General features: G+C 32.5%; 1 protein-coding gene across 4 annotated transcripts in view; it reads right to left on the bottom strand.

Moving 5' to 3' along the window:
- Positions 1-586: 586 nt before the first annotated feature.
- The window catches only part of AP3S1 (adaptor related protein complex 3 subunit sigma 1), an 88,965-nt gene continuing 68,766 nt past the window's right edge, over positions 587-20,785 (bottom strand). The window contains exons 5-8 of one of the 4 annotated variants that reach the window (XR_005211326.1): positions 10,352-10,459; positions 7,112-7,152; positions 2,476-2,523; positions 1,068-1,203 (exon numbers count right to left, since the gene is read on the bottom strand). Coding sequence is in view for 3 of the 4 variants with exons in the window: in XM_037800795.1 (XP_037656723.1) it covers positions 1,075-1,203; positions 2,476-2,523; positions 10,352-10,459 (285 nt within the window). In the remaining variant the exon portion in view is untranslated. Of the gene's footprint in view, positions 1,204-2,475; positions 2,524-7,111; positions 7,153-10,351; positions 10,460-20,785 lie in introns of all 4 variants that reach the window. The other 3 variants (XM_037800795.1, XM_037800794.1, XM_037800793.1) reach the window with 3 other exon arrangements.

Raw genomic sequence — 20,785 nt, 5'->3', positions numbered from 1 at the left:
CTGAACTATATATCTGAATATATATATCTGAAAAGGAGAAATGTTAGATTGTATATATATAGTAATAGAATAAAAATTTTTTAAAAATCCATGGAACCACACTACACAAACTATGAACTCAGAGTTAAACCATGGACTATAACTACAATTTATAACACAATTATAAAAGTGTGCTAACAAATGTAAAACAAACGTCCCATCCAATTCAAGGTGTTAAAATAGGGTGGTATATAGGGAATCCTATAATTTATGCATGATTGTTCTGTAATCCCTAAATTTCTCTAATAGAAAAATGGAAAAAAATGTATAGAAGAGATTTTACAATTTCTCAATATATGTTTCAGAAAAAGATTTGTCTTCTCCCATTTCAGACGCTACCCTACATAACATAAGAGTTACACTACTACCCTTGATTTGTTAAATAAGTGAATTTCAGAATAATTTAGTGTTTCTGAATATTAAAAACATGAGTATAAACTAAATAAATCAACATTAACAGTGATAAAATATACTTTTATTTACTTTTTTGAGACAGAGGGGTTTAAAAAAAATTATTGCTAAAGTAGACATCAGGCAAACAGAAAGGTGCTTTAGAAGTCCAGTTACCTCGGAGTTTATTTAAACTAAGAGAAAAAGTTCATAATGTTTTCATGCAATACATAAATGTTCTTTAAATAACAATTGTGACAAATAGAAAGAATTAAGAACGCTTCACCTGTGATCCATACAAAACACCATTTTTGGTTGTACATAAATTAAAGAAATGTCTCAAACACTTTTCAAAACACTGTAGTAGCCAATACATAAAGGCATGCCTTAGGTGGGCATAGGAATACAATTTGGAAAAGAAAAAAAAACATACTGAAACTACTTAATTTCTTTAAAACTACTGAGCAAGAAAAGCAACATTGAAGGTCACATACTGATTTTACACAACTTCTATACAGTACCTTGACTTTAATCCAAGAGCAAAAGTTAAGACTCTTCTCCTCTATTTTTGGTAAACAACTGCATGGTAAACTTAGATGACTTTTCCCCCTGGATTTTACCTGGAAATAGCCTTTAAATTTTTTTTTATTTAAAAGAGGGCAGGTTTGGCACTTTTATACTGATGTCGCCAATGTTAATATTTCTTGGGATCTCAGGAAGATTCATATTCTTTACAGCTGATACAGCACGGGCTGGAGCTCCTGCTAAGCCAGCCTGTATACAGAAGCAAATAAAAGAAAAAGAAAATGTACAACTCAGGTGTGGCTCATCATAAGACATTCAGAATGGAGGATAATGATAAAAGATTCTCATATAACAAGCATAGAAACCAGATGGTTGTTTGAATTGGTATGGGATGGTTACTTTGAAATACTAATCTATAAAGAGAAAACAGTTGACATATTAAAAAATATAGTGAATACATGCAATGATAACAATGTAAAGATTTAAATACAAATTAGGGTGTACTTCCTAGAGATTACATACAATATTCTAATGACAAAAGCTAGATCTTCACCTATATCTTGATTTAACTGATTTAAATGCATGAAGCATACTTTACATTAGTTTCCCTATACATGTCTCTTGCAAAATCATTATAGTTCCTTTTTTTTTGCTTTTAAAATGGCATTTACTATTAATATGTTATCTGAAATTAAAAGTGAAAGTAATATATCATGCTTATATAGTTTCTTTATTCAGGGCTAAACCCTTTATACATTTCAAAACATAAGACTTTTTAAATAGTGTTATTTTTTTAATTGTGGTGGCTCTTCTAAGCTTTCCTAGCAATGTTCTGGAATATTTTTAAAAATCAGGCTTTTAAATGAAATCTCAATGCAATGAGAACAGTTCTGCTTAAAGATGAAGTTGCAAGATGAAGATCATTCCAACCCTTTAATGCATTAGTAAAAATATAGATTAAAATATTTTCTCATATGAAGTAGACTGAATAACATTTGTTCAGTTTACAATGTGAAAATGCAGAGAAAGAATAGACTAAATGCATGAGATAGTATATATAAATAAATGAATTTCAAAATTCCCAGTAAATACCGCTACTGCATAATGCTTGGCTTTCCTCTTAGTGGGAAAATTTATAATTTGTGAAATAATTTTGAAAGATATGCTTTCAGTAAATAAAATAAAAATGCATATATAGCATTTATTCTCAGCAGCTACAACAACAGCCTTCATATTTGAGGTTTAACATATATACCAACTAGATTTCATCAATTTTTATTCAGGTTATACAAGAAAGCAAAGCCAATAAAAACTTTTAAGGTCAGTGGCATCATCCTGCACAAAAGCAGACAATTAAGTAATAAAAACAAATCTTCCACCACTTTGCTTAGATTACATATATAAAAAACAATGTCTATGTAATTAGAAACACTATTTTAAAGTCCCTTTTCATAATTTTAGTATTTTTGCTTAAGTAATCCTACCTCTCGTTAATTAAAAAAATAATAATAAAGCTGTTACCTGAGAAAAATCTTGACTGATACAAAATAGGCCAGTGTAAACTATTTGCTGAATAAAGGATACAAACATTATTAAACAATGAAATAAAAGCCAAGGATTATCAATTCAGAATTGGAAATAATAGAAAAATCAGTAAAATAGTATTAATAATAGATATGGTCCATACAGGAAATAATAAGGGTGATATGGATGAAAAACTCCATACACAGTTAAAGACAGATTAAGATTAGGGCTGGAGAATTCTATTTTCATAATTTAATGAAGGTTGTTTTTGATATATAACTAAAAATTTGACCTCTATCTTTATACCTACCTGAAGCAATGCAGTTTTTGTTTTATAAATACATCCCACTTCCCTCCCACTCTTCCAAAAGTTGTTGGAGATACAACTGAATATTATTTAGTGTAGAATGTATCATATTCAAAAGTATCTTTAATTTGATCATTTCAGGTTCAACCTCTAGCTACCAAAATTTAGAACAGTTTAGGATTAAAGAAGAATCTAGTTCAAAGAGGTTTACCATCTTGTAGTTTCCCTTTCTTTTACCAGGAAGTATGTTGGCTGCCAAGGGAACAAAAATTATTTTACAAAGTTACAGAAATCCTGGAACCAGTACCATTTTCCAGGTAGAAGGATTCTATAATTTTTCTAATTAAAAGACCAATTTGCTACTATTTTTACTTCAGAATTTCTATACAGGGTAAAATGATGAGTATACTATAAGAAAGCAATGATAAAATATTTGAATACCAGTATGTTAAAGGTCATGAATTATTAAAGGATTTTATTATTGAGAGTGAGAGTGAGAGAATGTGAAAGTGTATGTGTGTGTGTGTATTTTACTGGATCACATATATTACATTTATAAACAGTAAATATAGCTTCTTCAGTATAAAAATGTACAAAGCCTTCTTTTTCATAATACCCTGTATCATGAACAGCTGAACTGAACTTAAGCAAAGAAAATGATAATAAAAAGTGCATCCGGTAAATTTCATTAGATTAAATCATTTCTTTGTGATCAAAGATGCTGCCGACTGTTGGCTGTCAATGAGAATACATAAAGTCAATATAGCAATTGATTTAAATAGCATATATGTGCCAAGTCCTTATTTGTAAAACCAAAAGAAGTTTCTAAGTACAACAAACTACAATTCTTCTAACATAAGCAGCAAGCCATAGACATGCAAAGAATGGTAACTATTCAGAACACGCAAATGAATTAAGAGAATCAAATTATTTCTCAAGCATGTTCAATACTTTTGTGAAGTATGTTATGAATTCGAATGGTAAGAAATAAAATATTGTAATATGTACTTCAATTAATTTTTAACTGGACTAACATTTGAAGAAATCATATTCTACAGAGGAATATAAAATGTGAATAAAAATACAAGAAGGGCTGTTGATCTTCATAAACAGATATTTAAATAAGCTACCAATATGTTTATATATATACACACTGCCTCAAAAAAAAAAAAAAAGATTTCACATTACTCAGACAGTTAACAACAGAACTGCTAGAAAACAAATTTCATTATCAGGCCTCCATGAAAGAGAAGTCTGAAACATTTTATTAAAGCATCAAATGTAAAAGAGGCAATTTGCCATTAGGAAATCAGTTTGCTAACCCAAAGGTGTAACGTAATTTTTATCTTAAGATTTTTTTTTTTTCAGAAATATATACTCAGAGCAGCAAGATAACTTTTACTGACACAATTTTTTGAGCACTAAAATTTACAAGACGTAAATTTGACTTGTTAGTAGTATGTAAAATTTAAAACGTAAAAATAAGAGATTTCTCACAGTAACATAATTCTTAAAGATTTAAGATTACACATTTGACACAAAGCAGAAATAAAAAGGAATGAAACCCTACTGGAGAAATAACTTGTTTCCATCTATTTTATACTCGAGCACCACCATGGCAGGTAAACTGCAGCAACTCCACTAACAAAAACAAATATATGAATCCAAAGCAGTTAAAAGTATGAATTGGATGAAAGAATGAAATACAGTATATAAAAGAATGATCATGTTTTCTCTCCCATGAAATTAAATAAATTAACATAATTAAGAGAAAGAAAACAAAATGAAGTCTGCAAGTATACCAAAATGAGGCCAAACAGATAGAAGACTAATACAGACATACTCTTGGAAATTTCAAGCACTTGAATCACAAAGATAGTAATGGATGAATATGATTTGTTTTTTGTTTTGTTTTTAAATTGCCAGACCCAAAAATAAACGAAATATATGCAAACAAAACTAAAAAAGCAGCATTACTAAAAGATATTTTGAAAAACCGAAAGCTCCCTTTTCCTCATGCAACAAGCAAATTAATTTTCTCAAAGGAAAAAGGAAATAACCCAGATATTTATTTTTTTAAGACATAAAATACCATCCTACCATCTTAAAATGTGTTTTTTTCAAGCTTGAAATATAGTATAATAAGATGGTAGTTCCAATAATTTGTACATATTAAAACCTTTACCCACCCTTCCTGCTGGAAGTTGCTAAATGCACACTCATAATTTTGACCTACCAGCAAAGTGGTAAAAAGAACACCAACATTAATAAACACAGTATTAAATGGTTTCAGACTCAAAATCATTAACAAAATAATGGCATAATATGAAAGCATGTTTTTGAATAAAATAGAAAATTCCAATATTTTAACTTCTGAATATAAGGTAGAAACAACTTTTAACCTGGGGACTTATAACAGGCTTGCTACTGTTTTGAAGGTAGTGTTTTAGTATTGCAATTATAGATAATCAGTTTAAAAATGCAAATGACAGTCTGCTAGTGAGGAAGAGTACGGTTTTTATGAATAATTTTATCAAAATTAGAATGTCTAAAAATGGAAAAATGTTACAAAATACTAGTAATTTTATAAATTGTCTTCTGTTATAGTTTTAATCTCTAACATAGAATTTGCCATGTGAAATAAATATAGCAAACCAGTGGCATTCATGGATTTCATATGACTGGTTTTGACTAGTACAGGTGATCTGATGGGTCACCATAATTTTATAGAACAAAATAAATGTGCACTTGAAGGAAGAGGGCAAAACCAACTCATCATTAGCTGACATTCCAACGTATGTATTTTATGGCCACTTTTCTTATTCTCTATTCTTTAAAAACAGAAACCTGGTTTTTCAAAAAGATTCATCACTAGTTCTAGTGATGGAAGTTGAGAGATCTAAGCGGTTGATGATTTTTTTGCTAGAAAATAGCAGTTAACATAAATTAAATTCTGGAACATAGAAATTGACAGTGATTTGGATCAATGGAGTAAATAAGGCCACTATATATTTTATGTATCAGGATAAAGTAACATGGGATTCAAGGACTAAAAGTGGTACCACATCTTCATGATGTAGCCCACAATCTCATTTCAGAATAAGAGATTGTAAAGCCACCTCTAGGTTTCTACTTCTCAAACTATTACAATGAATAATAGTTTAGTGTCTAAAATACAGTGCCAAATTCTCCCTGGCATTTTCTAATTAGTAAGGTATAAAATCGAACTTATTAACTTTATACATTTTTTTCTCCAAAAGACTCAAGAAATTATTTACATTCTGAAATTTTAAAATAGAGGTCTAAGAACATTTTTATTTTTCCTGAAATGGTGCTGCACAAAAAAAGTTGCTCAGTACTGTCTACATGGAAATTTTTAAAAAGTAGTTTACACAGTTAATTTATGATGTGAACAGTGCACAGGAAATAGAAGAAAAACTTCAATTTTTTTTGTCAAGCTAGAAATGTATTTAAAACACTTCCATATTTGCCAAGATGACTTGTAAAAATGTCCAGGGTTTACAATATTTTATTGAATCTGATTATGGCATGTTGGGAAATCAGAAGGTTTGCTACAATGGAAATCCATTTTATTTTCATCAATATATTGAATTAAATTTTTGGAACATTTAATTCAAGTTTTAGAAGACTTCTAATCTTAATTTTTGTTAGTCAGTTTTAATATACACCTGCTTGTCAAAACTATAAAGGCAATTCTGTTAAGACTTTGGCACTGAAAACCATTTTGGGGGAAAAATGCTTTTTAATAATCACTATTCTAAGCCTTCAATGCTCCCCCAGTTTGTACGCAAAACTCTAAAAGATTCAGCTTTTAGTTTTTAAATTCACAGCTTCTAAAACCCAGCAGGCAGTTTTATGCTAAAATCCTGATTTAGGGATGGAAGTAAAAAAAAAGAAAAGAAGAGATCTATGAGAGTTAAATTAAGATTGGTTCTACCATAAGATGCTCAAAATAAACTATTAATTTTTATATACAAGTTAAATTGTCATTTCTACACATGTAATTTTAAGTTAAATGACAATGTTTAAAAAAAAGAACAAAAATTTAAATTTTAAACTTTTCTTTTACAATGCAGGCAAACAAAACAGAACAGACATGACATCAATGATATACTAGTAAAATACACTAAGTCCAATAAAAGATGAAGAAACTACAAGGAAGAACTAGAATGGAAAATAGGCTACAGGGACTGTATGGGTTCATTAACACAAAGAATTTTTGAGTCTGGCCTAAAGAATTAATTGCCTTTGACATCATTTTGCTTTCCCTTTGTTAAAGTACATTTTTCTCAAAGTCAGCAATACCTTGTCTACCTGTCCTGTCTGGGAGACTGAAAGATAAAGGTCTGTAAGAGAGAAGAATGGGAAAGAGCTAGAAAGATCAGGATGTTCGGAAAAGAGGACTGACTTTAAAAAAAGTAGTGACTAAATTCAGACCCATTTACTCATCTTAAAAAATAACATGAAATACACAAAAGTTACCAAGTCTCCACAGCCCCACCCCTCTACCTCCACCCCCAGGGAGTCCTTTATATTCCTTGGCAGATTCCAGGGTGCCTCTTACACTTCCCCCAAATCCCACCAACCTCCCGGTTTAAACCCTCCTTTCACCAGACCCCAATGTTATAGTAAACCATTCTATCAAAGTAGAATAGATGAAAATACATTGAAAGCATATCTTTGCTTCTCCTCTCTTTAAGGATCTGGGAAATCTTTGCTTCTACCTGTCTAGGTATTGGGAATTAAACTGGTTCACTTTCATTCATGACTGCAAACATACTACCATTAAGCCAATTTAATGAAATCTAATTTCTGGAAAATTAAAGCCACTTAGATAGATTCATGTTATATTTTAAAAGCTGTAACAGCCTGTATCACAGCTTCCAAACCCAGCAGGCAATTTAATGTTAAAATCCTAATAGAGATGAAAAGAAAAAGAAAAAGAAAATATCCATGAGAGTTAATTGAAAATTAGCTGATTTTTGAAAGGTAAAACAGGCTGATTTTTAAAAGATTAATGCTATTCCTAAAATAGTACTTAAATGAAATAAAAAAAAGAAATATGATAATCAATTCTTATCATCAATCATTGCATTTTAGATTTTTTTTTTAGTTAGTTTTTGCTTACATAATAAATTCTAAGGAGTCAGATTAATAAAAGTTTACATTGTGTTTTCAAGTACTTTTGGATTATTCTGCAGAGTCATGTATCTGCTAGATCTAACCAGTTTAAGTAACATGGAAATGGGACCCATATGAAAATTTTTGACATTTCAATGTGTCTGGAATAAAGCTGGCAGCCTTCCAAACATACTTAAATATAAGCAAATTACTAAGAAATTATGCAAAGTCAACAAAATTTTCCACATGATTTCTTAAAACATGACCAGAACTAAATGGTCTGCCTTTGGTTCAAAATCCTCTTTCATAACCAAAATTTTAGCCATCACATGTAGAGAAACACTTGATAAATGTATTATATTGTAGTTTATCCCCAATAAAAGGATTTAAGACATATTTTCTTGTAAAGGACAAAAAAGAAAAACTAATTTGGTAGTAGATAACAAATGATTATACATGATAAAAGATGATCAATGGATGAATAACAAATATTCACTAGTATTCTAAACTACTTTAAATGACACTGTTTCTGTGAATGGATTTTTAAAAGTTATAGTATTCTTACAACTATTTCAATCCATACTGTAAATTCCGTGTTTACTGCTCTTTATAGATAAGAAAAAGTCATTCATTAATAAAGTTTTACTGAATGATGCAAAAGCAAATAACCATTATGCAATTATTACAGGTCCTTCATGATTTTTGTCAATATTATACATAGCACACTAAGGAGCAAAGGGAAAAAAAGGACACCACCAATGGAAAGGAGTTAAGGACCTGGAAATGTGAAAATTTCAGACAAGTAGTCAATATATTTTTACAAATGTTTACAAATAATTAACAAATGATCAGATATCCACTCATTTGAGGCTGATTATTAATGGGTTGCATCACTGTTTGTCCCATGGTATTTAAAATCTATAACCATACAATTTTGTAAACGTATGTTTCAAGTGATCATTTCAAGACTTTAAAAACTATGGCTTAGGCTCTAAGTAAAAATCTTTTATTTAGTAGAGGATATTGCAAGTATTGTGAATCCTATTCCTTGTCCTAAAACAAAATTTTCCATATTAACCTAGTTTATGTTTTCCCATTTCAAAAACCAATACTTAAAAAAATTGGCCCTAGAACACACAAAATATATATGGTTACTTTAAAACATCATAATTTTAAGTTCTTCGTCATCATTACAAGCCTTTCCTTTAGGAAACAAATTGGGGTGGTAAAGTAACATAAAAAGAAATGCAGAACTGTATTTAAAACAGAATTTAAAATAGAACATTGGAAAATGTTTTTATACAAACTTCAACTGCTTCTAACCCCCAAATTTCAGATTTACCCATCAACCTGTGTGTCATTCAATTCAAATGAGCACAGCATTGTGTTAAGTTGATCCTTTAAAATGCCAGCAAGATAGAAATTCTTCAGAACTCACCTGTTGTTAAATTAATGCTAGAATGTTTACTTTAAATCAACAAAACCTCTGAGTTTTACTAATAATTATAAATAAAATTTATTTTTCTTATCTGAGTTAATGACTATAAATACCAAAGGTGAGAAATATTCGCAAACAAATATAGCATTAAATGGAATATTGAGAGTATCTACCTTGTTATACCTTTGCTATTGTAATAAGAAACAGCTAAAATAATGTGAACCTGAGTGGTTCAGCTATAGCACCTGTTGCTGATATTCAGTCTAATACATGAGGGCAGTCACTAAAATTCTAAAGAATTTAGGAGTTTTATACAACACTAAAGTACTGGTTGGTCATTCACCCTAAAAGCACAAAATTAGCCATCTATCTCAAACCAAATCTTTCTCTTATAGGATGCCATAAAAGCCATTAATGCATGTATCATTAACTAGCTGGTCCATGACCTTTCTGAAGGATCCAGAATTAAAAGATTAAGGTAATGAATTGAATTGGTTTTTTTCAATGGGTACTCAGACTTGATAAGTGCATATTATAACTTACAGCATTTGTTCACAAGAATTCCACTTCCTCTCCTTTCCTCTTCCAGAAATACTTTTGCAAACTAACTTCATATATCTTTAAAATATCAGTACTAGGAATTCCCAAATAGTAGATACAATTAATAAAATAAATACTTTCTTTAAGCATTAGGAACATGGAATTTTATTACCCAGGGCAGTTACAACCATGGCTATAAGAATACACAAAAATATTTGGTGGATAGTAGTCACAGAACACTCAACATATCAAAATGTGTATGTGTATATATATATATATATATATATATATATATATATACACATATATATATTTTTTTTAAACAGAATAAGCGTATCAGCTGTACCTAAAGATGATGCTGAAGGACGGACAATAAAAGCTACAAATCAAGAATAATTTATGATCAGACTTGGATCTTCACTAACTAGAGCATTTTCCATTCTTACCTCAGATTTCTCCAGTTTATTTTGTGCATCAATTTGGGTAACAATCTCATTCATGTTGGTCTCCAATACCATTCCCCCCATCACCATTTCTGCAAGAATATTGTGAACCTAAAGGAAAAAAAAATACACACTCATAAAGAAAACTCAATAAAAATGTTTCATGACTCCAGTTTTTGTTTCAAATAATGTTGTGTCATTTTATAAATATGAACTGTAAAGAAGATATACACTAAGGGATCATAATCCACTTTCATTAGTATTGAGAGGACTTAGGTAGTCATATGATCCTGTTAAGCCTTACTTTAAGGGGCATAAAACAAAGATAATAATAGTACTTCCTTCCTAAGAATGTTGAAAGGATTAAATGAGGTAATCCACTGAAAGTGCCTGAAACAAAGTATATGCTCAATAATTATTAGCTACCATTATGACTGTACTAAGTTTAACACTCAAAGAATGATCTACAAAGGCTTTTTATACCAGATTTTTAGCCAACAATTACCAGGCTGTTATTTTATACTCAAGTACTTAATGAAGAAATAGAGTACTTCTACAAACCCCAGATTTCTTAAAAAGGAAAATGTTCTTTCATTGTGAGTACTTTTATAGCACTTTTACACCTAAATCCTCTGTATTTGTGTTACTCAGATATCTTATCAAATACATTTTGCAATAACTAAAAACAGTGCCTTCCATTGGTGAGAAAAAAGATAGCCCAGAAATTTGTCATAAGGTATTTACTGAATCAAAAATTGACAACTCAGAGCTTAATAAATGAGGTTTCAAAGAATAGAATACTCTAATTTTCTATTTTTATTTATTTATTTATTTTTTGTATAATGTGGTGGGGTTAAGAATGGAGGCCCTGGGTATGTTGGGATACTACCAGGAAAGATGGCAGAGTAGGGAGCTCTAGGATTCAGTCCTTCCACCAAAACAACTATTAAACAGGCAGGCACTGTCTGAAACAACTCTATTGAAACTCCAGAGGACAGAAGAACACTGCACAGCATCCACAGAGGAGTGGGAATAAGAGGCTAATAAATTGTGGTAAAGAACTGTAAATTGCTCTCTCTGCACAGGGGCTACTGTTGCCCATTCTCCATTCTCAGGACAGACCACCAAGGGATCTGTTCTGGTTTCCTAATGCTGCCATTATACAAAATACCAGAAATGGATTGGCTTTTATAAAGGGGGGTTATTTGATTACAAATTTACAGTCTGAAAGCCATGAAAATGTCCAAATTAAGGCATCAACATGAGTATACCTTCACCGAAGGAAGGCCAATGGCATCTGGAAAATCTGTTAGCTGGGAAGGCACGTGTCTGGCACCTGCTGATCCTGGGTTGTGTTCCAGCTCTTCTCTCAGCTCCTGTGCATTCTTCAAAATGTTGCTCTTAGGGCATTTTGTCCTCTCTTAGCTTCTCCAGAGCGAACTCTGGGCCAGCATCCTCAAAGTGTCAGCAAAAGTCTGCTTTCAGCGGCTGTCTCCAAAATGTCTCTGAGCTGCTCTGAGGTCCTTCTTTTTGTGAGCTCTTTTATAGGACTCCAGTGATTAAATCAGGACCCACCCTCAATGGGCAGGGTCCATATCTCCATGGAAATAATTCAATTAAACGTTTTACCCATAGTTGACTGAGTCACATCTCCATGTAAACACTCAATCAAAGGATTCCAACCCAATCAACACTAATACATCTCCCCCCACAAGACTGCATTAAAGAATATGGCATGTTGGGGGACACAATACATCCAAATTGGCACAGGATCCAATCCCTGGCTAAGTGCTGCTGACAGCAAAGGACATAAAAATCCTCTTCCCCAAGAACAGGGGTGTGCAAGATCTATTTCCCAGTTTGGTCCACTGAGAGGACTTACAGTATCACCTGAGTAGCAGTGAGCATACAGAGTACCCAGATCTTTGTTTCTAAATTTTCATTCTCCACTAAAAGGAATCCAGTTTCCTTGGAGAAATGGCTGATTCCAAGTATGGAGCACGAAATGCATAAAATTAGTCTGAAACCTTTAGTTGCACCAGAACAGAAAGAAGCTATCAAAGTTCTATGAGGGTCATGTCATAAGGACTCAGAAGACAATCTGAAGGAGATGCCTCTGCCCAAACATGTGGCAATTTGAGCATCGAAAAGAATAATATCTGCAGTGGACTGAAACCTAACAAATATGCTAAAATTCATAAGTTACAAGGATACTAAAAAAAAAATTAAAATTCAATGATCATTTTCAGTGGAATCAGAGAACAGTGTTATTATGAAAACTGGTAAATAAAGGGAAACACTCCAGAATTTATCCTGTCTTTCCTATTCACACTGTGCCTTTAAACCCATCACCCCATCATAACCATTTATAGTGTATTGAATGATATATCTATATTTGTTTACTTCCTCTTTTTCTCCCAACATTTGTTGGTTTGATCAAATTTTATTCACACTACTTTTCCCCTTTTACATCAGAGATTCTACCATGTTTATACTTTTTATTAATGATTACTATCTCTTTCCTGCCCCCTACTTTTTTTTTAAATTCAATTTTATTGAGATTGTTCACTGTGCCGGTTTGAATGTTATGTCCCCCAGGAAAAGCCATATTCTTTGATGCAGTCTTGTGGGGCAGACGTTTTGGTGCTGATTAGATTTGCATGGAAATGTGCCCCACACAACTGCAGGTGATAACTGATGAAATATTTCCATGGAGGCGTGGCCCCACCAATTCAGGATGGGCCTTGATCAGTGGAGCTACATAAACGAGCTGATGGGCAGAGGGAACTCAGTGCAGCTGTGAGTGACATTTTGAAGAGAAACTACAGCCAAGAGGGACACTTTGAAGAAAGCACAGGAGCTACACATGACAGTTTGAAGACGGCTGTTGAAAGCCGACTCTTGCTCCGAAGAAGCTGCGAGAGGACAAATATCCCAAGTGCAACTAAGAGTGACAATTTAGAGGAACTGCAGCCTAGAGAGGAACATCCTGGGAGAAAGTCATTTTGAAACCAGAACTTTGGAACAGATACCAGACACGTGCCCTCCCAGCTAACAGAGGTTTTCCGGACACCATTGGCCATCCTCCAGTGAAGGTACCCGATTGCTGATGTGTTACCTTGGACACTTTATGGCCTTAAGACTGTAACTGTGTAACCAAATAAACCCCCTTTTATAAAAGCCAATCCACTTCTGGTGTTTTGCATTCTGGCAGCATTAGCAAACTAGAACATTCACATACCATACAATCATCCACAGATTCAAAGTGCACAATCAATTGCCCCTGGTACCATTATACAGCTCTGCATTCATCACCACAATTAACTTTTTTTCCAATTTTTAGGACATTTTCATTACTTCAGAAAAGAAATAAAGATAAAAAAGAAAACTCAAATCCTCCCATACCCCTAACCACCCCTCCTCCATTACTGACTCATAGTATTGGTATAGTACATTTGCTACTGTTAATAAAAGATCAATGTTAAAATACTACTAACTGTTGTATAGTTTGTAATAGGTATATTTTCCCCCATATTATACCCTTCTCCCCTTCTCTTAATCAGACATGTATGACTTTATTATTTGCTAAGCAGATATCAAGTCTTTCTACCACTGAAAGGCTGTTTTCCTTACTAAAATGTTCTATCCCCTATTCCCTTTTCCCCCAATTAGATAAGACTCAGAATACTTTTACTTTCTTCCCTTCCTCTCTCCAATCCCAAATGGATTTAAATCTATTTAAGACAGATTTACAATCAGGCCAGTGCTTTCTTGACCAAACACTTGGACACGATACCCTAGCCAAGTTGACACATCAACTTAACCATCACAATTTCCCTTAAAGAATGTGTTCTGTTTCAAGAGTTCTTATTTACCTTTGATATTACTGATCATCAGGCTACTCTTTTTCATAAACTCACACATATCAAAGCTCACCATTTGTCACAGTTTCTTCTCCCATTCATCTTTCTCCATATCTGTCTGGCTCCTATGTTATTTAGTTAGGGTCTTTCCCCTAATGTCAACTTCCTTGATGAAGTATTTGAGTGCTAAACTTTTAAGTCCCTGAATATTCTTGAATGATTTTCTTTAAAGACAGATAATGGATATCTGGGCTGAGTATAGGATTCTTAGATATGGTTCTTTGGTCCTTTTCTCTTACTAAACTGAAGATGCCATTTTTCTAGCTTCTAGTGTTGCAGATAAGATATCTGATGCTTATCTACCACAGGGGCACAGAGCCTCCAAAATCCTCCACAGGTAACCTGTTCTTTCTGCATGGACTTGTAACATTTTCTCTTTATCTTTCAAGTTAGTATCACCAGGCTATGCTTGGGAACATGTTCTTTCTCAATAAGCCCTTCCAATGGCAGGTTTAAGTCTTCAGTTGAGAGATATTTTCTAATATTATTTAACTGCTTCCCCTCTCCATTTCTTTTTCTGCTACTGGAACACCTATTATTCACATATTAAGTGAACCCTTAAAGTCTTTTCTCTTTTCCTTCATTTTTTTTTTCCTTATTAGAGAAGTTGTGAGTTTACAGACAATCACGCATGAAATACAGGATTTCATATACCACCCTATTTCGAACACCTTGCACTGGTGTGGAACATTTGTTGCAATTATGATAGCAAATTTTTATAATTGTACTATTAACTATAATTCATGGTTTAAATTAGGGTTCACTGTTTATGTACTGTTGTTCCATGGATTTAAAAAAATTTTGTTAATAAATATATATATATACATACAATCCAACATTTCCCCTTTTAATCACATTCAGGTATATATTTCAGTAACGTTAATTATGTTCACAATGTTGTACCACCATCACCACCATCCATTACCAGAACATATCCATCATTCCAAATAGGAACCCTGTACATTTTAAGCCTTGATTTTTTTTTCCTCTTAAATCTTTTGGTCCTGTTCTTTGAAATTATTTCTTACACTTGATCTTCCAGTTACAATTCCAGTCTCATCTGTGACTGTCCTGTTCTTTCAAATTTTTCACTTTTAAAAACACGTTTGCAAGCTCCAGGAAGACTTCACTGAACTGCATGTGGATCTTCCGGTAAATTACGAAAACAAATTATATTGGCAAAATACCTTTTACTTATTTTCTAATCTATGTTATTTCTATTTAAATTTCAATTTTGCTCACTGGATTTATTTTCCAATTCTTCCTTATTATTTACAAAGAGCTAAAAGCAGATACACTAACTGTAGAATATAAAGGATTACTTCATGGTTTCTATTATTACATTCTAATCTTATGCTAATTTTTAAAAATTACAGCCAAATTCTAGTTCCCTAAAACCTAGGGATTTCCTCTCCACTCTACCTGTTAAACCATTTATCAGCTTGAAATATCAAGTCTCCTTACATGTAATTCTAAATACTATAATTATCTCTATGAATTTTCACCTTTTTAAAAGTATCTTTTTAAAAAAAATTTATTTAAAATATCATTCTAGATTTATTCTCATAACAGACCAAGTAAAAATTGTAACTCTCCCCCTATCTTATCTCCCTTCTCCAAATTAAATGCATAATATACTGTCTGATTTATCTAACCTTAGAGGCATTCCATAATCACTTTCCATAAACATTCTGTTTCCTGGTGGATTTTCTCTGAATGCATAATTCTTTGCTTTATCTGTTGCCTTAAAAATAGCTGTTATACATACTTGTCTCTCAACCAGCCCCTGAATCTCCACCAGATTATTTATTCATATCACCGAGTTCCACTGTTTTTAAACCAATTTAAAAATGGTAGTTTTCCAAGGAAATTCAAATATGAATTTAAATAGAAATAACATAGATTAAAAAATAAGTAAAAGGTATTTTGCCATTATATTTTGTCTTCATAATTTACTGGTGTTAATTATTTGTCTTTTCCTTCCGCCCAGACTCATAAAGTTTACTGGTCCTTCTGGTTCTTGGTAATGAAAACACCATGTTTTACAGATTCTTTGACCCATAATTCAAAACACACACACAAAATTAACTATTTCAAAAAGTAAACTCCTCCCAAGTCCTCAAATTTTGGTATAATATTGTACCTATATCAAAGACAGAGTAAAGCTCTTAGGAACACTGATTAATAAACATCGTTTATAATCTTTCTTCTTCATGTTAAACGATTCCTTCCAGGATGTTTAGCATTTTTAGATTTATATCTTTTTTTTTTTAAATAGGAACACTGGTAAAATTTTAATACCAAATCTGGCCAAACTGAAGATAACAGTGACCGCTTAGCTACCTCCCTCCCCATATTTCCTCCTCAAACAAAACAAGATAAGTAAATTTACAACTCAAAACACACCCTCATAACTTGAAGACAGGGAAAGCCAAAAATTCAAAACTGTAAGTAAAAAAAAAAAAATTTCCAAACCCCAACATAGTGTCTCACATCCCACAATTGCTGCAATATTTTGTGGTGAGCAAAGGCAGATGATGAAAAACTGTAGGAAAAAGAGAAGGGGGAAAGAGTCTAAGGCTGATCTAAAACTACCACCAGAAATAGTAAGCCCACCTCAGATATGATTGTCTGATATAATACAGGATGTTCAATTAAATTTTAAGTTCAGATAAACAATGAATAATTTTTTTAGGGTAAACATATACCAAATATTGCTTGGGATGTACATAACAAAAATTTATTTCTTTTTAAATTTGAAATTCAAATTTAACTGGGCATCCTGTATTTTTATCTGCTAAATCTAGCAACTCCAACTCCAAGCCTAAGAACACTAAAAATGAGTCCAGGCAAAGCCTATGTGGAAGATGCTTCAAAGTGCTCATGATTTAAAAGGAAAAGCACCCTTTAGCAACTGGGTGGTAAAGAAAAAGGAAAAAAGAAGGGGGAAATATAGAAGAGATTGACAAGATGAGAATAACGACTCTATGAATATACTAAAAACCATTTAATATATTCACTCTGAGTGAACTGTACAGTCTATGAATTACATCTCAACAAAGCTATTTAAAAAAAGAGAGAGAACAACAAAATCAGAGGACTCACAACCTCTCCTCTGCCTAACAAATCAAATAAAAAGCCCATTAAAGTACCTGGACTTTGTTATACTGACAGAAGAGGAATTAGATATCCCAATATCATAAAAACTTAAATACTAGATGCTGCCCCATGAACATAAAAATTTATGTCCATTTCCAACTCCTCAACCACCATTTACTTACAGGAAGCACACATATGGGGGGAAGGTCTTAAATGTAGTCCTCAGTAATGCTGGAACAGTATATTTAGGAAATTACAGTATACATTTTATACTTACTTGCTGGTCCCTTTGTCAGTCTTAAAAGTAACTTTTTAAATGGTTACATAAATTGCAGTTTTAAAAATCTGTGGAAATGTACATATTTACCAAAATTTGTCCAATTAATTTAAAAAAACAACAAAATCAGGAACAAGAAAGGACTAACAGAACATGGAACAAAATTTATATCCCATCTTAATTTCTATAATCATAACACAATTATCAAAAGGTTTCTACAACTCTTAGAATTGCTGTCTGAATGAAATGGACAGTGGGAAAATGGGGATATGATACTATGATGAATTTCCCCACCTCAAGTCAAGAAGCAATTTATTTTAAAATAACATTTTCTTATTTAAACTTTTCATATGGTAAGTTGCCTTAAAGCTTCAGAATTCCTAATATGTGGAAAACAGAAAAAAATTGGCTTTGAATGTCTGAAAATCAAGATCAAAAGAAAATGAAACAAAATTTTCAATAGTCTGAAAGCAATGCTGGTTTATTTTATTCTCTGGAATGTGACTTAACAATAATGGAATATGTCTAACTTCCATAAGAATCCCCAAACTTATTGGAAACTCTATTTAGAAGTTCAAAAATAGACTTTCCTTAGATTTTTTTTTGCTAACATTATTCTAAAAGATAACAGAAATTCATGTAATCTTGCCTCAACTAAAAATTTAGAAATGAACATCGGAAAATAACTTTGCATCTTCCAAACAACATGGGTGACCGAAGTTATAAAGAAGACTTAATTCCAAAATCTGACAATTCAATAAAAATGTATCAAAAACCTACATTATTTACAAGGTACTAGAGATACAAACGTGAAGAAGACAATTTAGTGACATATGCTCTATTTAAACAGATCTATAGTAGTTCTCTTTCCACATCTCTTTCCAAAATGCAGTCTTAATTTCATCTTTCATGTAAAATAAATTATAGAAAACCCTATTAGAAACAGTCATACATTAAGTAGGTATATTTGTAAAAACTATAAAATAAGGTTCTCCTCTGAGAGAAAAAAACAGACTCTAATAATAATCACCAATTCCAGAGAGTTGGTTAAAGATACTTTTAAAAAAATAAATGGCCACACTTATGGATTGATGTACTGAAATAGAAAGATATTAACATTTGACACTGGAGATGTTCTGTCAAATTCCCTATGATAGTCTGAGAGCCTCTTGACAGTTACCATGTAATTAATAATTTTTGCTTTCCTGTGAGAAATAAATGAGATTAACAAAATGCAATTGCTTCCTACTATTCTCAAGTAAAACATACTAAGATCTGTATACCCTTTCCAAAAGATAAATCATATAGACTTCAACAAGAAAATTAGTTGGCAAAATTCCTGTGAAGTCTGTTTATCCAAAAATTGCTTGAAGCTTGATATTTTTATTGGATAACAGAAAGGGACCTCCCCTTAATGCCTGAAACAAGATGAGAGAATTGTGATTGGCATTCATCATTAAAACTGTCATTAAAAGCTTTATGACAAAGGAATATCATGGGCCTACCATTCCATCCCCAAAGGAGGTAATAAAATGGTACTGTTCACCAAATACTTCCCAGCACACTGCAAGACTGCAAATTCTGCTCTGCAGTTGGGGGTGGTCAGGTGACACGCTTCACTCAATTTACTTTTTTCCTGTCTTGGCAATCATGAAAACACAGAAATGGTGCCTCCCTTTGTCTGGGTCCCTGATTTAGGGCACAAGGAGCACAGATTTTCCCAGCAAATCCACAATGGACATGTAGCTGGAGTACGAAAAACTGATTTAGTTGTATTTAAGGGATTTTAGGTGTTATTATTATATCATAACTTAGCTATAAAAGAGTCTGCATTTTTGATGCTTGACTACTGACAGCTTTCAATCCCCACCATTTTCCCTTTCTCTTCTGCCTCACATATGAGCAAGCTCATTCAAAAAAAAAAAAAAAGTCCAGGTTCTCCTTCCTTTGGTGTTGGTGAGAAGCTGAGGACCCGGACTGTACAAGGAAACCCTCACCCCAGCTCCACCGACTAACCATAAAACCCCAAGCTAGTCACCTTTCCCTGCTCACTCAAGTCATTTTTGGACTAGCTTGGGAGATTTTTCTGTTCGCCCCAGAAAGTCTCATTATGTGAGTAATATATCTTTTCATACCCTTGTGGTACATATGTGGTATCATCAATCTCTATATCCAAACTGAATTTTGGGTAGGGGATCCATTCTGCCACTACAGAGTGACCACAACAGTAGCCTATATGACTAATAAAGAAATTAGTACTTAAAAATTTATAACAAGAAATTGATAACAACCATAATAGAAGAAAAATACATAACACTGGCTTAGGGGTTGGGCATTAAGTTGAATGGAAACTATTCTATTGGAGGCTAGAATGTTAGTGATCCATGTTTGCAGTGGCAAAACAGCTGGTAAAACTATCATCTGTGATACCTTGAAAAGCAGTTAAATTTACCCAGTAAAAACTCCTTTTTTCTCTGATATGAAACAGACAATGTTCTAGACAGTGGTAGCTTTGTCCCAGAGTGATGGCATGTGAAACTTGATAGACATACAGTGTGAATGAGAAATAAACCTTCATTGTTTAAGTAGCTAAAATTTTGATGCTTATTACTCTAGCAACTGTATACATCCTACTCATAATAAAATACTCAGGGTTCTCCACAACTTACTCCTTTCATGACCCAAAAGCATGGCTGAGGTTTGTGGACAAAAATTTCTGTGTCTGCCCAAAGACAAAATAAGCTGAGCCAGTAAAGGGATCCTGACTGTTGGAAGGTCCAGGGTTGCTTGACAGTTTAAAATAATCCTGCTTTCATAAAGGGGCTGAAAGCAAGAGTAGCATTGTTTTGGATAAAGAATGTGGAGACAGGAAATATCTATTTGACTGGTTTCTGACTCTTGGTTTCCTGAAATTTTTGTCTCACTGCATTGGGGGAAAAAAAAATTAACACAAGAACTTAGTTCAGAGAGAAGACACACAACTAATTTTGGCAGGTTCTTAAAAAGTGACAAACCGTTGCATGGAATGAACAGGCTATATACAATAATAAATATTGTATGATGGCATTTTTGAGACATCTGTTTTCACACATATTTGTACAAAAAATCTAGAAATACATATTACAAAAAATAGTAACA

The sequence above is a fragment of the Choloepus didactylus genome, chromosome 13, assembly GCF_015220235.1.
Source record: "Choloepus didactylus isolate mChoDid1 chromosome 13, mChoDid1.pri, whole genome shotgun sequence".
NCBI classification, from domain to species: domain Eukaryota; kingdom Metazoa; phylum Chordata; class Mammalia; order Pilosa; family Megalonychidae; genus Choloepus; species Choloepus didactylus.
The sequence above is the reverse complement of the archived record's forward strand: the minus strand, read 5'-3'. Positions and strand labels throughout refer to the sequence as shown.